This window comes from Bombus vosnesenskii, unplaced genomic scaffold (genome assembly GCF_011952255.1).
Source record: "Bombus vosnesenskii isolate JDL3184/JDL3185 unplaced genomic scaffold, Bvos_JDL3184-5_v1.1 scf7180000013316, whole genome shotgun sequence".
NCBI lineage: Eukaryota > Metazoa > Arthropoda > Insecta > Hymenoptera > Apidae > Bombus > Bombus vosnesenskii.
In genome coordinates this window covers 5,339,094-5,359,045 of record NW_022882962.1, presented here as the reverse complement: position 1 = coordinate 5,359,045, position 19,952 = coordinate 5,339,094, and the positions used below count along the sequence as shown (strand labels likewise).

The window sequence follows — 19,952 nt, the reverse complement described above, 5'->3', positions numbered from 1 at the left end:
AAATTCACGCGGGAAATGCAACAAAGTATGACTGCAATCACTTAAATGAGATTACATACATACATACAATAAAATCAAGTCATTCGATTTGAAATTTAAAAATTTATTAAAAAATATTTATTACCAGTCTATTAAGGGAACAATACGAAAGAAATAGAAAAGTTTATTAAGAACATTCATTCTAACCGTTTAGAATTCTACTTAAGATATATGTATGATCAAATGAAAAAAAACATTTTTGTAATCTTTTCCAATTTTATCTCAGTATTCTTAATAGCATTACATACCATCAATTGTGAATCATGCGTCTAGTATATAGTAATTGTTTAGTACATACTGTTTGATACCTCATTGAATTAACCATTGATTGTCATCGTATCCATTAACCCTTTTTCCATTTTTTTTCATTCAATCAATTAATAATCTGCATACAGGAAAACCACAAATTCGAGTTAAATGTTAATTAAAAAGTTTTCAAAAAGTAACAAAAGTAACAAAATTGTACTAAGCACTTTACCTCACGCTGAGTAACATTTCTGAACGCCGCGATTTTCGACAGGTAAATGACGTCCCGCGCAAAGCAACGCGTAGCTGCTTTCTAATTGGCTAAAGAACCACTTTCTTCTTTCGGGCGAGCAGCTTTGGCATGCGCGCGAAATTGAAATAGTACGTTATATAGAAATTTTGTCGATTGATAAAGTATGAAAATCTTCGATTAAATATCCAAAATAATTTGAATGTTTTACTTTTCTCTCGATAAATGGTACCTGTATGTACATAGATAAATAATTTCCAAGAAAATGTGAGCATTCTATCAAATAATTCTGCAATAAACACTTATATATTTGTACATTTACATACTTGTATCCTATACTACGAATTTTTATAGACAGAGGTGTTGGGTAATTAATGATGAGGTAATTAATAGTAATCATCATATTTGAAGTGTAATATTTTAATAGTAATTATAATGAAGTTACAGGATGCTTTTATACAATATGTATAGATAGATTCATAATATAATCGTTCTTAATTAGTATGATCGACGTAAGTATGCTTAATCAAACTGTAAGTTTGTTATCGTCTATTAGAGAAAAGGATGAGAGAAGAAGAGATATGTAGAGCATGTATTCGTAAACTTTTACGTGAAAAAACAAAATAACTTCCTATGTTGTCAACGCCATTATCAAAACGCTATTCACAAACATTGCCTGGGAATGATCAAAAGAAAAGAAGGGAAATAACTTTATTTTTTCTTTCTCTTTGCGATTCCGTACACGCCTACGCCTGTACAAAATTCAAATGTTTCAAGTGTTTCGTTGAATATTCACGAGCATCATTCTTAAACATCGAGAACAGGATGAAAACACGCGCGATCCGCTTATTTATTATCCAGTGAAATAAACGTAACAATTATGCGTCTCTATAAAGTACTTCTCGTAACCCATGTCACAATAAATTGATAAGATCGCATATTTATAATATATGCATATGTATAATATCTATCTATATATATATATATATATAAATATATATATGTATATGTATATATAGATAAATATATAGATTAATATGTATATGTATATATATATTAAAAATCGCGGAGAACTTCTGTATTCTTCTTCTTTTTTACAAACGTTATATCACCTAATAGAAATTTGTACACAGATTCTCATAAAACGTTACTCTTTTAATTACACGTTCACTTCAATAATCGTCATCCTCGTCGCTTTGGCTTCGAGCCGACTAACACCAGACATATGCACGTACTTTTCTACCTATTCGAGCACGAGCTCCACGAGGTTCCTTGAATTCGCTTCCGTCGAGAATTGTAACCATCGAACTACTCTCTAGAAAGAAAAAAACGTCGATGCTTAATCTTCTCCCGGCTCTGATATCTTTGAATCGTTGCACGATTAGATCGTCTTGTGTAAATATACATACTATTAAAGGAGGGTAATCGAGATTTAGAAACTCGAATCGGGATCTGCTTTTCGCGTTAGACAGCTTCGCACGACGCAAAATAACTTGCAGTAACTTGAGTAAATGATACTACGATTAGCGACCGATAGTCAGGTCGTCGAAGGGAAAAGAGGGAAAGTTCGAACGATTATTAATTACGTGCGCGTGTACAATGAAAACGAGCCTGTAGGAACTACGCTATTGAACAGCTTGTCCGTAACGAACGTGAATATGTGTATATGTGGGTATGTACGTGTATATGTATTTGTTCGTGTATGAAAAAGGACAGTGAATTTCGTTCGATCTCTCTTACATTCTCACTCTTGCGGTGCAAAAAGGAAAGAAAATAGAAACTTGGAAAATAAAAGCCCACCGAATCCAAAATTGTCTGCGAATTATTATAAACGCACTTTTCTTTAGCGTCTTTAACATCTTCTTATCGTACCCCGAAGAAAGTTCAACTTCAAAGAAGTCACGGTGTCAGCGACGAAATTCTCAAACTGACACTCTTTTCACGACGAGTTACTTGAAAACACGATAGATCGAATTTTCCTACGGTTATAACAGTTACATCAAGACGAACACCTTTGTAACAGTTCTATGTGCGTCACTAAAACAGCATTTCCGCGATTAATTTCCATCTTCTTCAAACTATCCGACCTATGGGCTATGTGGAAATCTCAATGACAGGCTCGGCCGTGTTATTGTTGAGCAGTTCCTGCTTCTCCCTCAGCTTCAGATCGTATTGCGGTGGTGGAGTGGATTCTTTAGCCTCTGCGGGTGACAAGCCATCCGTTTCATCCAAAGGAGAGACTCCTTCCTCGCTATCCTCGTCTTCGTCGTATTCCGTTTCCATCTTGGACTCGTGCATCTCGTGAAGTCGACTAGGTAAATAGGCCGGGTGTGGGGGCAATCCATAGCCAGCCTCGCCACCATAAGTCACTTTTCCCATGAACGATCTGATTTCGTCGAAGTACGTGTCCTCTCGTTCGTTTTCGTTGCTGCTTCCCGGTGAATCCGCCACGGAAACAACGCCACTACCGTCGTCGGCTTCGTGTTTCTTCAGATGTCTGTCTAAATTTGTCTGTTGGCCAAAGCATCTCTCGCAAAGCGGACACTTGAAAGGTCTCTGTTTGTCGTGAATATTCCTCACGTGCCGCTGAAGATTACTGGAGATGCTGAAGGACCGCTCGCAATACTTGCATTTGTAAGGTTGTTCACCGGTATGTGTACGCAAATGTCTGGTCAAATTAGCGGATCGGGGGAACACCTTTCCGCAGAACTTGCAGGAATATCGGTCTTTCATTTTGCCGTGGGCGTGATGATGATGGTGGTGGTGATGGGGCGCGATCACGGCCTCTTGGAACGGCTTCACGCCGGGGAACGGTCCCAACGGCGGCCTGGCAAGCAGGTCGAATCCTCCGCCTCCTGGCCTAGCGCCGCTGAGCCCGTTCATAAATGTCCCTAAAAAAGGAAGCCCACGCGGTGGTCCGAAGGGCGGTAGCGGTGGTAGCAGTCTGGATTCCGGGGTTGCACTACCAGGAGGCGGTGGTCCACCTGGAAATCCTGGGAAGGAACTAGTTGGTCCGCGATACATGGCCTCCAGCAACATCGGGTGAATCGGTCTAGGATACGCCATGTGCGGTGGTGTGGTGGTAGGTGGTTGTTCCGTGGGTAGGCTGGTTCTTAGCTGCGGGCTGTTGGGCACATCCTTGGAATCGACCTCCATTGGCACGGGCGTCTCTTCCTCGGGTTTTGGAGGATCTGGAGGAGGTGGTGCTTCTTCCATCGGCGCTAGCGTTGGTGACGGGCTACGACTCTTTCTCTCTGCGGTGTTCGAATTCGTTCGTTGCTTCTTCGTTTGGACTCTCAGATCTAAAGGTTGATCCGTCGTCTCTTCGTTCGTGGTTGCCGGGGCATGTTCAGAATCCGTCTTTTTCTCGTTGTTTCTATTGGTCTCTCGTTTCTTAGAGGGATCGTCGTCGCTCTCGGGAGTTGGCTGGACAGGTGGCCTAGCTGGAGATGGTCTGAACGAGGAGGTAGCCTCCTCAGCAGTGGATGGAGATACTTTACTATGCTGCGGCAGTACTCTCGGCGGGGTGAAGCGCTCTTTCTTTGGACTATCGCTCCTTTTCTCAGCTTCCTCAACTTTTGGCGGGAACAAGAGCGGTGTGTTCAAAAAGTTAGGAGCGTTCGGGAAAATTCCCGGATAGGGTCCCATCAAACTTGGTGGGTAGAAAGGCAAACCTCCTGGGAGACTGACCGGAGGTCTGGGATAGACCAGAAAAGGACTCGGCGCTGGGGTTGGTAACTGCGGCATGGCGCCAGGTGGACCGGTCGGCGGTGTCGAATCGCAGAATCGCTTATGCTTTGATAACGAAGTGACCGTGCTGAAGGACTGTCCGCATTTAACGCATTTGATCTGCATACGACAGTCAGCGTGCATTCGTTTGTGTCGGCATAGGTTCGAGAACTGCGTGTATGCCTTGAAGCAGACCTCGCACTGAAACGGTTTCACGCTACTGTGGATATGAGTGTGCTGCTTGAGACCGGAACTGGTGGCGAACGTCTTTCCGCATTCGGTGCACGCGTGGCTTCTCGCGCCCACGTGGTGAGTCCTGATGTGACGCTGGAGGTTCGACGGGTCCGTGAAGACCTGCGGTTTGTCCGACTGTTAGCGAAACTTTGAAGATGTTACTTCAAGGAGATACGTGTCGTGTTTTGTAAAGTTTGTGTCAAAGGTGATGCTTACCTTCGGACAGTTCTCGCAGGGGTAGTTGCGGAGATCACCGTGAACGATCGCACGATGACGAACCAACAGTGGTCGCCAGGCGTACGCACGGGGACAATTGTCGCAGCGATGCTGTTCCGCTGGATATCTGTGACACGTTATCAGGTGACTGTCCAATCTGAAAGAAAAACACCAAGGATCTCTAAGAAATTCATCACACTATTCAGACATCTGTCACTAAAATCCTACACTAAACCATATGTCACATCCTCGTTCCGTCGATTTAGCGATTCAAATCGTCGATAGTTTTCCCACTCTCTTAAATTCAATATTCAAGAATGACAAGCCCGGCTAGAAGAACGGCGCTGTGTTGTCGGCAAAAGCCCTGGAAACTGGAGCGTAATCGCGGCGAAATCTCAAAGCGGGTCGAACAAGAAACCTCAGATATAATCGATCCGGGGCAGCGCACCGACGAAGACTGCGCTCGGTGCAGTCGAGGATGATGACTAAGTGACTCCGGTAGCGCGCCAGCGGACAAGCTCTCTCGTAATAACGGTCACACGCCCCCGAAGGAAGAGGGTGGTCATCGTATACACACAAAGAAACGAAGAGAGAGAGAGAGAGAGAGAGAGTAAGAGAGTCGCGACAACGGTGGCGATGGCGGGGTTCAACACGAACAACGCTCGTTGTAAGAGCAGGGTGTCGCGAGCTGGCCACGGGTTATGGTCACAGGATGTGCCATGGTGTGGTGGCGGCATTGATTTTACACCCTCGAACACACGTGTCGCGTGAAACCTATTCGTGGTGAGATAGTAGGTTCACGGTGACGGTGCGCTGTGCCAGATGAGCTGCGGGCACGCGACGCCTTCGATGATGCATAAGGGGGTGGCTCGATGCAACCAAATGCGGATCTCGCGCGTACTTTATGTGCTACAACAGGTGACTCTGCCGAGCCGAGGCTCACGGAAGCGGCTGGTGTTGCGGTCTGTCGCCAAACCGGGAAACAGATGCCGGAACGGGCCAAAATGGATGTCCGAAATTGGACCAACTGCGGTTACGTAACACTGAAAAACTTTTCGCCAACTTAATTACGAAAACTAACCGTTGCCTAACAAAAATGTTTATGGAATAACGTTGGAAATGCATAATTGCAAATACTAAGAAAAGAAGAGTATTTATTTTTAATTAGAAGACTCGATCCTCTGTAAGGTAATTAGGACAATACCTTTTTACTTTGGTCTTGTAAGCTCGTGGGAAGAAATTAGAAGGCAAATAATCCAAGCTTTCATACGGCGATCGCATCGGTTAAGTATTTGACTTTTCGTTTAATAGCGCTACGCAAACAATGTCGGCCCCTGAAAAAGCTATCGTAATTCTGAAGGCAACCCTCGATATGGTTCGCGTGCTCGGGGCCCCTCTTTTCGAACGGAGCGCAGCTAACGCTCAGATTTCGAGTGGATAACGCACCTCTCGTTTCTGTATTTTCCTGTCGATTAATGAATAACTTATCCGTCATATCAAATTACGATTACCAGTTCGCTCTGTTGTTTCTCTCGAGCACTAATGCTAGATATGAAAATACGACCGTCCGTATCTGGTATCGATGTAAAAATTAATCCTCAAGGTGATAATATAAGTAGATGGTTACGAAAAATATATCAATCTCGATCGCGATTTGTCGTCGATGTGTCGCTAGAGGGGACAATTCCCGACGATCTGATTTCAACAGCGTATAACGACGAGTTATTTATAAATCCTTCATGAACCAAGCTTTAGTATCGTCGACTTTATGGTGATTTCTCGCTTCATAAAACGTAATAATAAATCTATTGCTCGTTGATAAAGGTTCAAGGAGGTCGAGGAGTAAAAGATATGAATTTTAACGATTTTGTTCAAGCAATCTTGTTTTTAAGAGCGAATCGATTGCCTAACGAAATTACTGAAATTTATTACGATCAAAGTATGATATCTTTTTAAGATACTTACAGTTCAATATCTTGAAACGGTTTGTCGCAGACAGGGCATCTGGTCTCCCCTTCCTCCTCGTCTTCTTTATCTTCGTCTACGGTCCCACTGTGTTGCGAGGCTACAAGCATAGAAAAGAAAAGACACATGAAACGACCCTGCAGAAAGAGAAACGAAGATAGACTGGAAGTCATAATTCCGTTCCACTTTGTGACGGGCTGCGGCTCTATAAATTACAACCCCGAGAACGATGATACGTGACCCGTCCTAGTGTGGGCGAATTACGTGATCGAGAAGCGCGCGGGGAGCCAGCAGAGAGTGGCGTGACAAGTGGACGCCGGGATTGTTCCTGAATTATTAAATCAAACCGGCACTATCGGTTTATCTATCCGTGGAAGAACTCGGTCTGTCTACGAGCATCCTATGGACGCGACAATTTTTTCCTGAACGTCGCGTTCCTCCGTTTTTCAACAGAAACGTCGAAACACTGCACTCTCAAAATTACAATTACAACGTCGCCCTTTCAGCCTTTTATTTTTAATCGCGATGAATATTTTGAAAAATCGACGACGATTTCTTTTTAAACATTCAAAAGTTTGAATAATAAACGCAAAACTAAATACGATGGACGAGTGTGAAAGGAGCGAAGAAGAAAGTTAACACGAGAGAACACATCACGATCACTATCAAGTACCTTCTCCTATCGTTAGTCGGCCACGATGCTGCAGTCGACGAAGACAATGGATACAATGATGCACCAGTTAGCTGGTAGAATGTTATTCTGCAACTGAAAACGCGAACGGGGTGTCGGGGACCGCTTCCCATTGGTAACAGCGAGGTCGGAATCCAACCAATCACAGGTGAGACTCGTTTGCCCCCTGCGGCCTCTGTTCACCCCCAACTGACAAGAGCAACGGCAGGTAAAATCAGGAGTCCGTGAACGAGACAGCGTGTAATTTTTAATGATGGAGATTTCAGACCGATCCAACGGCAAGAGTAACGTATTCTTTCTAAAATCTCCGCAAGTAAAAAAATACACTTTTTAAATCGATATAAGCAGTGTAATCTGTCGATAGGTTGAATAACTTAGCCTTTTTGGTTCACTTGCCTAAATACGTTATCTTTTAAATGTAAAAGTATAAGATAGAGATCAATTTTAAATCGTAATTTAATCGTAATTAACGTCATTTCAAAGCTAGACATAGACGAATTAAAAATATGGAAATAGTTGATCGATCGATGTACGTTGATCGACTATTAGCCGGACGAATGGCAAAGTCGAAACGATACCCGTCCACCAACGGTTATTTAAATCTGCCGCTACACTTGTCCCAACCATATGGTCGAGCGATGGCCCCCAACGGACCTTCATGGGAACCGGGCACGGTCCCTACGCCACCAACTACGCCCTTCGCCACGCAGCCAACCCCCCATAGAACGTTAATCGTTCCTCTATCCACGACTAATTTGAAGCGGCACGCCGTGAATTTAAACAATGAAGGATGCGGTCGACCTCGCGATCTGCTAACAGGGTCGTGCACTGCTCTTTCAAAAAACCATCGCATAGATCGACAGTAGATAGAGACAAAAAATATGTCAACGGTTTCATGGAAGGAAAAATTTGAAAACATAAATAACAACATTGGGAATATTTTTTCGTCAAATTCAACCGACTGTTGCCGTCGGATGATTATAAACGTTTCTGATATATTCGTCGTGGGGCAAGATATATTAAATTTTCACCAAAAAATGAGTATCGTGTAGATCAATCTTGGTATTATGCATCACTATCGAGCACGTTACGAAAAAACCTGGCGGAATGTAACGTCGCGTCGTTGAAAGTCAACAGGTGGGATCCATTGGTAATACCCCCTGCAGCCGTGTCAGTTGGCGGTTACATGGGAAAAAGTAACGGAAATCAATGTTTCCGTGGCATCGTGACGGACCAGGACCAAGTACATGGCCCCGAGGAGTTCGAGCGGGATAACGGACACTTCGAAGCAAAACAAACAGCTCGTCATCGCTAATGTGTTATTCGTCGGCGTGCGTTGTCCACGAAGGTTTAACGGAACAAAATTTTCGAACAGGGAAATCGTAATTCACATTCGCAAATTCCACAAGCACTGCGTTGCACGAGTATCGCAACGCGAGTAAAATGTCAAGCAGAACGTGTCATTAGTTCGATGAATCAGATAGGGTTGTCGTCCATTTTCACCGCCCTCCGCGTGCGCGTGGCACCCCCCTCGAAAACAGCGTCGCGTGCCCTTTTATGCGCGGATACCCCTTTTTTTAAGCTGTGCCCTTCTTTTTTTCCTTCACCGACCATGAGGCGAGGTTATGCGCGCGTTAATCGACAATACCAGGCCATAAATTATCTACAACCTTAAATGGAGCCATCCAGAGAAAAAAAGAGATGCGTCTCATGGTTGGAACGAAAACTGGCGGGGTAAGCACCACTAGGTAATAGAGGAAAAAACTGAGCGCCGCGAAAAATCAAAACCATAACTCACGTTAACTGCCGCAGCCCGTTGCATCTACGCCCCCCTGATACGCGCTTCGTGCAAGCGTGGTTTACCGAATCGTCGCAAAAAGTCGTGCCTGTCTCGCCAACGTAAAACGTCCTCGCTCGTCATTCGACGAAGCATTAGTTCGCGTAACTGCCTATCGAGAACGGTTTCGTTCGCGAATATATCCAGCTACTTTGATCGCCAGAGACGGCGCGAACAATCAAGCGCAAATAAAACCGGATATGCTTCCGGAAAGCTTCCCAGGATATATCGGTATTTTCATCGTACAGAAGAATCGTGTAAAAACTGATTTCCAAACGTTTCAAACGCATAAAAGAGATCTTATCGCTGTTTTAATGCTGTTCCATGCATAGTCGCACCCTCATGCAGTCGCGTTAAAGCGATTCCCTTAGCATCCCTCCGCACCAGTGAAAAGAAATGATCCGCTGAAGGGAGACGGAGCAGAGATGTCCCTTGCAAGGGTTGCAACGGGGTGTACGCCGTTTGTTTGACATCATTATTCTCGCTGAACGTACCAGATTGCCAGGGATTTCTCGTAAAAATGGTTTCGCTGGATTAACGGCGATTCTGTTGTACATTTTTCCATGTCTCATAGGCTGTAGTCTTTTTTAGCTTATTACGATCCCTAAGGGGGAGAAAAAACACGAAGAACACGAATGATTTTGCGTAGGGATGGCGTATCGTTGAAACGATCGAAGAAAAAATGAAGTAGTATTTCTAGCGATACGAATTTTTCGATAATCCTTGATTCTCTGATCAAACTTGCATAATTGCGAATAAACGTCAGTCGAAAACGTTACAATGAACCTCTCCGGGAGTTGTCAGGCTGACTCGAAATCGAGAACGGAGTTGGTAACCGAAGAAACCTGCCACCCCTTCTTCGTAGACGATTTATAAGTGGAATAGAAAGTGGGTTGAAATCTTCGAAATTTTAATTGGCTGGAGGGTGAGACCGATTTAATTAAGAACGAGTCGGCTGCGCTCCGTGTCTTCTGTCCTCGGAGGAGACGTTTACGAGTCGGTGAAATTACGAGGAAAAATCGCCGGCGAATTAACCGTAGACACCGCGCCGCCTCCAACTTTCATAATAATCCCGCTTTTAATTACCGCGACATCTGGGTGTCGCGTATAGCCCCCTTTAATCTCTGCCTAGCAGTCATCGGAATCCTGACCATCGTGCAGGAGTTACAACCAGATAATTGTCGAGCAGTCAGGCACCTAGGTGGCAACCCTCTTTGCAAATGTCTCGTATATATTTCTCGCGCTTCACCTAATGAAAGTTGAAGACAAATGGTCGTGGAGAACGAAAGTTTCCCTTTCGCTATTGGATTTCCAACTTTTTCCGTAGGAATCGAGGCGCAGTTGGGTGAACGACGATTTAAATTGAAATTTAAAGCGACTCGAGGCGAAGTAACACGCGGCACGAGTACGTCTATCTCGCGATAATCAGCGCATATTACGATAAAAAGGGGTTAATACGCAACGGGCGACCAGGTGAATCACGCCAGAATCACGGGTGCATGACGAGCAGCTCGTGCAATCAACGATTCACGATTTACCCTCTGTCCTCCCTCGCATCAGATCGGTAATTCCGCTTTCCGAAGACACCTGCCTCCTGTCATTCCGACCTTTACGCGCGATCCCGCACAAGTGCGCGCAAGTCACGATGTGTATCGGCCCGAAAAGTCGTAAAGGCAGCTTGCCCCGCATGTTCGACGATTGGGAATATTTTAATGGGTTTGATTATCTGTTCGTTTGCCCCGTGCTTCCGTTATCACGTCAGTTGGTGAACACTCGCTGGCTCGCGATCGATCTCTCCTTCGATGGAAAAGCAAATTTTTTAACGGGCCCGGTTTTTGTTCGACCGAGTAACCGTCTCGTGGGCTAATAAAACGGTAACAGCCACAATAACGCAACGAGAAAACGGTATAGCACGCGTCCTTTCTTGCGACAAGATCGCAGCGCGTTTGATACTCACCGGTCTCTCGATCGCTTCTGTCCTCGGTAGTATTTTCACCAAGCATATCCTGAAGTTGAAGAGGTTCTCGAACACCGAGAAGCAGCTCTTCACCCGCCGCTATATCCCGCACAGCTTCGTACACCATCTGCGGACAATGACACCTCCTTGAATCTTCCGACCCTCTTTCGTTGCCTTTCATCGCGAATTATCTCGAGCTTCTTCGAACAATCTCGAGTACCGCTCAATGACAATATCGAAATGATGCTTCGACAATTACGAATCGTGTTACAAAGGATAAAGATCGGTTAAATCGCAGAGCGAATCGTCGAGTGAACCAGCAAATCGAAATTCCAATAATTTCTAATTCCCTCGCCATTCGTTAATATCGTAGTTTTCAGCGGTACAAATTTTTCAGCGAGTCCATAACAGTCGAACGCAATGAAAGGATCTTTATGATATCGTCAGAAGGTCCCCGAAAAGTCATTACAACGGCGATTCTGTAGGGCTCTGATAGAGCGGGCCACATCCCCCATTCCCACAGCGATTGCAAACAGGGCGTATAGGAAGTCACCGAAACGACCCCGTAGGGTGACTTAATAACTAAACACCCTGTATACACGTAGCTTAGGGAGCGCCCACAACGTAGCCAACGCCATGTGCCATGGTTCACATAGATAGAAAATGCAAAGGACGGGAGGTCAGGATCAACCTCAAATTGACACCGCGACCTCCAATGTCTCTGTCCAATTTATAGAACCATCCTCGAAGTTCCTGAATAGTTCACTGCGTAAAAACGCTGCTGCGTTGAAACTCGATACGTGTTGTCTTCCACGAAATAAATACGATTATGGTGAACATGACGGTATATCGTCTATTTATTTGACGAGAATACCGCTGGCCTAATGGTTGAAAACAACGACTCGGCGACTAGCGTAGTTGCGTGCGGAAGAACAAGAGAGTTAAAATTTTGAAGTAGTGCATTTGGCAGTTACAAATCTAAACGTAAATCTACAAACTTGGTCGCGGTTTCCGTTCCATCGTCGTCTCATTAGCGAGTCACGGAAACATGGCAGTGTGGGCGCGTGTTTTTTTTTTATTAGTTTCGCTAGCACACGTAGAATTAACTACGAGTGCGTCTGACACCGTGTAATTAGTCCTTCCTATTAACTGCAACTGTCGATCCAGTGTCAGTTGCGTTCGAAATCGAATTCGTTAGTGGTCAATACCGAACGCCACGCGCGAAGTTACTATCGACTTGTAAAACAAATTGTCGAAGCTCGCACGGAAATGGAAACGTTCGTGGTGAGTGGTATTTGCGATCATTACATAAACCGCTGGCAAAGCCGAACGAGCAATCGTTACGTTTTATGTTTGTAATGTATCGAATTTTTCTTTTTTTAATTAACGGTTATTACCTGTCCACCAATAAGCACGTGTCGCATATTAACGGTGTGCGGACTGCTAGTGCTTCGGACATACTTCAACCAATTATTTGTTTCGTGGGATGCGTCCAACCATCCCCTGACTCCACTTCCAGCTGTACGAACCTGAAAAAAATCATTTCCCCATAATGTACCACTACAGAAACGTTTTCTTTTTTGTTTTAACGTCATCCATCGCACCTGACGTCAGTATTGACACTACGAGAATCGTATTCGAGTATCGTTAAGAACCAATAAATATCTATTGGGAACACGATGCGGCCAGTGCACGTGCTGAAAACAGTATGAACGCCAACTTCCGGAGGCGAACCGCAATGTTTTGGATCCGGGACATTGCGTTTAACGGACTACCGCTCACGGATATCGCCCTCTCATCACCCAGTGTTACTTGCCGTTCCAGCATCCACTAGGGTCTCCACTCTCCCTACTTTTAGGGCGAGACAAGTGATTTTTTCAATTGTCTCGCGCGACCACGCTTCGCTCCGAGACGCTTGGCCGACCAAGCGTCTCACCCTGATACGCCCCTGGACAGCTCGCCTTTCGATACGTTTCCCAACCAATTCCCACCCTCGACTCACGCTGTAAACACATTTCACACTTCTGTCGAGAACTTCGTTGTCTGTAGCCTTCCTAGAAGAACCGTTTAACACTATCAACGTGCGATTTAATTTTAGTTTCGTTTAACGTTAAAAGTGAAAAGTGAAAGAGTTTCCCTTATTATATAAATTCCGAGATATCTTTTTATATTTACAAAAGGATAATGGATCGCAAATATAACGATTCGTCTATTACTGAAAAATGTCACAGGAGTTCGTCGATGTAAAGCTTCTTCCTTAAAAGTAAAGGAGGTACTCGATGCTTTCGTATCAGAGGTATCTAAGAGCGTTTCGTCACAGACGTTCGTCCGTTGGTCGGTTTTACCCTACCACCTGCCGGTCACGAATAAAACTAGGTGTGCCCATAAAAATCAATGAATCTCGCAGGTGGATAAGCGTCTACCTTACAGGTAAGTAATTACGGTTACCGTGCCTTGAAGGGTTGTTTTTTACGGACAATGATCCGTAGCTTGTGTAAAGTCTGAAAACATGGGATGAGCCTGCCGGAATTATTTACGTCTCGGCGATTCTGTATGTCTGCATCACGTTCTTAACTGTCACGCTTGAACATTAACGTTAAGAAGGCGATTCTTTTCAAAATATCAGTACGTTATTAAAAGATATCGAGTGTTCGATATGCAAAGACGGACATATAAATGTCTAGGATTCGTAAAACTAAATGATAATGTTCGCGACAACGTGTCGCGCTCGATTTCCCGTTTCGGCGACTTCAATGATTACGTAGGACGCGTCGGTTGCATCGGATATCATTGATGGACACAGCTCAGGTAGGAACGGTAGGACTAGTAATACCCTATAATGCTGAAATAAGAAGTGGGACAGTTTGGCAGACAGGAAAGCGAAGAAAGGAGAGCGAGATGGCAATGATTCTTTCGGCACTCATAATGGCCAGTTTAGCTACCGGGCCTGGTAAGGAGCGTTTCTGGAAGATGGGCACGAACGAGCCATCACAATAGGGCTTCTAGTTGTGTAGCGCGACAGATTAGGATCTCAGGCTAATACCTTTCACCATGATGCGCCAACTTGTTACTTACTCGTGCAGCAAAGAGCATTTTTGCCGGGAAAAATAGTAACTTGTTAGAATTCCCACTTCATATTCAGGTCCTCGAGAATTTTTCTACGAACTGCAACATCATCGCGTCCATTCATAAATTCGTTTTTTCCACTTACGTTTCTTCGTACGAAATCGTAATTCGATTAGGTATAATTACGATAATTTAATATTAAAATATCATTCACGATTTGAATTTTATTTTCGCAGTGATTCGTATCATACTCGAGCGGTTGTCGGAAAGTGACCGTTCAGCTGACGGCAAAGCACGCAGCAGGATTTCTATTCGCTTTGTCGGCGAGCGCGGACATGTGCTAACAATTCGAAGGACAGATTTGTCTAGCCGTGGATCTCGTTCATTCCCATAATCGTGGCGCAGAAAGCAGCGGCAAACGAGGGGTTGCGGCTCCGAGAGTTCTCCCGTCGCAACCGGAACGCGCATTAACATCGGAACTCTTTGAAATTAAAAGCTGAAATACCCATTCCGGGAAAGACGAATAGGGATACTCGAAATTTTGACGTTCTCCACGACCTCTGCCTGCAGATATTGTTCCTTTTATCGAATCGGAAAGAATTAATTACGAGCCGCGCATTATCTTTGTACAATAACGACGAACACCGGTAAAGCCGCTGAAAACTGGGCTCAAAGGAAAAACGAGAGTACGAGTTAAATGGAAAGCAGGAGTAGAGGAAAGGAGGAGAGAGAGAGGGGGGAGGGGCGAGCGAGTCGACGGGCGACACGCGAATAAATTATAATTGCATGATTCCTTGAGCTTCTTTAGCGGCACGCCGCGCGTCGCCGCGAAATTGCTAAAATTGGCAGAAATACGCGACCATTTTAATTACATTCCCGGTGTTCGTGCTGATTTTTCTCTATGAACCTGCATCCTCTAAAACACCGAGCGATATTCACAGTTCGACGAGCAGAAGGCAACGATGATAATTGAACGTACCGGCGTTGACTTTCACAGCAAGGGAAAACGTGGAAAAATAGTATAATAGACGAAGGAAATGTCTATAAAAGTGCGCCCGCGAATATTTCTTTGCTTCTTACTTTAAATTTTCGAGCCGTTAGCGACCCATTCGAGCTATGCACCAAGAAAATCCTTCGAAACCTAATTTGTTCGTTCGCGCGGGTAAGAAAGCTGTGCACCGGCTGAAAGAAAAGGACGAGAAATCGGAATAAGCGACAAGAGGCGACAAGATGTATCTCAGGCTTTCGGTCGTTCTGCGGAACACACGGTCAGGGGATTCCTCGTTCGCCCGGCATGAGGCCCACAGGACACAGTCGTGTCGTACAAAACATGCGATCTCTTCGTTTTCCCTTTGTAATCTCACACCTTCGACAAAACCGAACCGACGAAAGATCTTTCCACGTCGGCTGGATTTTACCGAAAATACCCCACGAGAAAGGAGACGAGGTCAGACAGCGCGCCAGATCTTCGTGAATCTTCATCTCTCAATGGACCCTCATAATCGGCGAGGTTCCGCGTCGTTTTCCACATTTCTCGAGGATCAGCCGTCGTACGAGGGAAGGAACGATCGTGATCTTTTGCTGTCCAACCCGGCGTTTCTATCTGGTGGCGTTTCGTAGGGAACATCGTCCATGGAACGTGTCCATTCATGAATTAAAATACCGTACGCCCAGGTCAGAGCTTCTCGCGTCGATCCTTTTTCGAAGCTCTTAAAAGATGTCCTTTCGGCTCGAGTGAAACGTTGCTCGATGGAAATATCGTTAAACGTGTAACGCTCGATGGTATTTAATTTGAATCGTGAAAGGAAAAATAAGTCGGGTTGAACGGACGAGAATGTAAAAATAAATGAAAAATGTTGTCCTCGCGTAATTTTAATGTACAACTATAACGGCCACAGAGAAAGGGGATGAGAGAGAGAGAGAGAGAGGGAGAGAGAGAGAGAGACCTGTGCGACGTGGTAACGAGGGACGAAAGTTATGAATAAAGTGGATCGATAGCATATGATAGTACCGCGATGGCCGACGCAAAAATGCTTTTAGCCGACACAGCGTGTCCGCCCCCTCCTCAAAAATCGACCTCGCAACTTTCCTGATTCGGCAACTTCAAGGCATCGCAACGTTTCCATTCGAGCTTTTCCTCGTATAATATTACCGAAATTTTTCCACCACACGACTCTTCGCCTAATTCCACAAATACAAGTTGACAATGGTCGATGACAAGAATCCTCGGATCCTTCCGAGTTGATCAGAGTCACGGGCGACACGTAGATTACAACAGCGACAGTGAACCGTCATTATCGTCCTGTGACGCAACAATGGCATATCGAATTCCATTTTCATCCCTCCGCTCGTCGACACCGGGGCGAAAGAGAGACTCGTAAACATCGTGTGCCCCGGCACAGCGGTGAATTTCCCAGAGTTTCGAGAAATTCGTTGGGCGTCGCGCGCCAGGGAGACTGAAACGGTCAATTATCATCCCCTAAATAACAGGACTGTTTACGATTTCAGGCGTCGTATAGCGTCAGCGCAATCCCCCAGCCAAATGCGGCATTAGCCATGGCGACATCTTTGCTTAATTTCCTCTTAGTTTAAAGCTCGCCCCTGCGAGGAGATCGTAGACGACTCGAGCCGACTGCCAAAGTCTCCTGCCGCCCTTAATTGGTCTGCGATTAATTTCTGTCGATCGTTCGAGGATTCGTCCGTTTGCCACGCAGAAACTTTCTGCAGAAACTCTCGCGAGTGTTTCAACGGCGTGTCCTTTTTTTCACGACTGTCAGAAGCAATTTATTGTATCGAAGCTGCCGTTGGAGGAGAACTCGCGCGACGGTCGGTCGAATTCCCAAACGGAATGAAATTCGAATGAAGCCGATATCAAACCGACGGACCAACTTTAATTACGTTTTTGATAACGAACCATACGTGCGATAAAGAGACGAAGCACACGAGCGCGAATCGTAAAATCAAAACGCGCGTTACGCAAGCGCTAGGATATCGGTGTCTAATCGCACGGCTGCGTCCACTTCCGGACAAAGACGATCGAGTTTTCCATTTAAACGCAGAATACGCTAAAGAACGACTCGTAAGTACGACTCGACAAAAGGTAAGCCTGGTTTTTATGTCAGAACGTCGGTTCCCTGATTCATGCGCTGTTCGCCGATCGAACAGACTTTTCTCCCCGATTAGGTACATATTTTCCCGTACTTGACCCACTTGACTCGTGCCGGAAAAGTAATGCAAGTAATGACGAAGCAAACGGTGCCCTTCGACCCGTGTCTAACGCGCAGCAGATGCCACCCCCGACGCGCGTTCACGGAACCGACTCCGAACCTCTTTCTCTCTGTATTCCATCGTGTTTCTAAGGGAAGCTACCCTTCGCGTATCTAGCGGTATAAATTATATCCGAGTCGCGTCACTGCCAGCCCCTTATATGATCGATCATTAGAGAGACTAGCCTGCCAGAAAATTTGCCAAAATCGTTCGACTCGTATTTCCTCGAGAAATTCCGCCAAAGGAAAGATAACGAAGTTTCCTCGTTTGACGAATGATCTTTGGTGTTTCGAAAATTAACGACGTGGCCCGTTTCCTGACCGTTTCGTTTCGGACGTTCAAAGGACAAAGTCAGAGTTTCCACTTCAAATTACCCGTATATTTTTCCTTTCCATCGAACAAGCGCGATAGAAGGCTGTTTTATTTAACGAGCAACATAACATCTCGTTGTTGGAGAGAGGTAGGCCGTTCGTCGATGTAAGTGCATCCCAATTAATGAATCCCTGGCGAAACAGGCGGGACAATTAAGTTGACGCCGGAACTCGTGTAGCTCGGGCCTGCCAACGGCGTCGTGATTAATGCAAGCCAATGGTGGAAGGCATACATGAAACGCCTCCAGGCTGCAGTGTATTCCTGTGTATATTGAACTTAGGCTACCTTCCCGGACCGGACCAGATTAGTTCGGTCATTGTGACGGGGCCTGCGCGCTCGTATGCACAATCTGTCAACCGTTCGCGTACCAAATTCTGCCAATCTCGGACTAAGTAGACCTATGTGCGAAACCGTTCTATGGATAAGCTTGAATTTTCCAGCGAATTCCAATAATCCAATGAATTAAATCGTCGCGAACGAATCTCTGATTACGCGATGGAAGGAAATATCGGCAGGTACGATGGTTCGATGATTTTCGCTTTCGGCGACGATCAGTTCGTTTCAATATCGTGGCTTGTAATTCCATCGCGGCGACTGAAAATCATCGAACTGATCAAACATTCGACCAGGCGGATCAAAGCGTCGCGTCGCCATGAAACACGATTTCCCTTTTTTTCAAGCCACTGGAAAACAATAATTGCCATTGATCGCTCGTCGATTCATGGTTACGATATTGAGTTTACATTTTCAATGCAGCGACTGGTGTGCGTCGATGAATATTGCAAATAATACCGAGCTGTTTAACGATAGATTCGTTACGCGGTACTTTTTTAATGGATGAAGCTAAAAATTTCGTTGCATTGGAGAATAAAATTACCGATTTCGATTTGCAGGGAGGTAATATCCAACGATATTTTTGCCGAAACTAATTTCGAAAAATCCAACGCGATTCAAACTGCCATTTTGCATTCTGCTCGCCCTCGAAAACATTTTCATGGACAACACGAATTTCGAACTCGCGGGGTAAAAAGATTCGGTAAACGTTCTTTGGATAAACGTAATCTCAAGAAGGTGTTTTCATTTTGCTCCGGGTCACCCCTAAAGAGTAACAGTTTCGCAGATTCCAGACAATTGGCGGCACATCAAAGGCGTCGATTGTTTCCTGTAAATTATAACTAGGAGGGCACTTGCATGACTTCTCGTTATGAGTTGGCGAACAAGTTCAATTAAGTTCACGCGACGAAAACGAGGAACGGCTTCCTACACACGCGGAGACCTTATCCGGCGTCTGTAGCACCATCAACCCCATGAAACTACCCAAACGGTAGAAACACTGTTCCGAGAAAGAGATCCGGAGCTAGAGAGAGACGGAGAGAGAGAGAGAGAGAGAGAAAGAGAGGAAACGTCGAGGGGAAGAGCGAAGCAGGACGTGGTGACAACGAGAAACCAGGAAGGCAACGAGTTAGTTATCAAGTCGTAAAATTTTAACTGTCGTTTGTATCTCGAGAACGTTTTCGATTCGTGATATTGCACTGGCACGAACTATCTCGACGATTCACGAAATTGAACTGAGAACGATTCGAACAAGGAACGAATTTCAAAGAAAATTTAATAAACTCTCGGTGTGTCGCAAGATCGAGGGATCCTTTTTAGATTTTTAGCCTTTGGTCCAGAAATGAGCGTAGTAAATCGTAGTGGTTCGAAGGGTGGCCGGTCGAGGGACGAGAAAACCAGCGTGCAAGGAGCGATCCTTTGAAGACGATGATTCCGACGACGCGTCTCCATTGTACCGGATAGCCGGGTCAGCCTGACGACCGGGCAACACGTGTCTGTTATGTCTATTATCGACAGATAGTGGGGTAACGAGCGGACGAGATTTATCACCCTCCGTTGCCACCCTAGAGAAACGAGAAGCGGAGGGCTGCGATGGTAAAGCGAGAGAGAAGGCCGGTTTACAGCTGGTTTGACAGAAAGAAAGGCCAGTTAAAGCCTTACAGTCGAATCTCGCGCGACGCGTGCTCGTTTCGGCCAAAGTATACAAACGCCTTTACCGGGAGGAAATTTATTGGCCTGCCGAGACACG

General features: G+C 45.2%; 1 protein-coding gene across 3 annotated transcripts in view; it reads right to left on the bottom strand.

Moving 5' to 3' along the window:
- Window positions 1-1,581: 1,581 nt before the first annotated feature.
- The window catches only part of LOC117235525 (histone-lysine N-methyltransferase MECOM-like), a 56,017-nt gene continuing 37,646 nt past the window's right edge, over window positions 1,582-19,952 (bottom strand). For 2 of the 3 annotated variants that reach the window (XM_033497647.1, XM_033497646.1), the window contains exons 4-8: window positions 12,562-12,693; window positions 11,165-11,291; window positions 6,680-6,779; window positions 4,715-4,871; window positions 1,582-4,633 (exon numbers count right to left, since the gene is read on the bottom strand). In XM_033497647.1, coding sequence (XP_033353538.1) covers window positions 2,630-4,633; window positions 4,715-4,871; window positions 6,680-6,779; window positions 11,165-11,291; window positions 12,562-12,693 — 2,520 coding nt within the window. In that variant the 3' untranslated portion in view covers window positions 1,582-2,629. The remainder of the gene's footprint in view (window positions 4,634-4,714; window positions 4,872-6,679; window positions 6,780-11,164; window positions 11,292-12,561; window positions 12,694-19,952) is intronic. The other variant, XM_033497648.1, reaches the window with a different exon arrangement.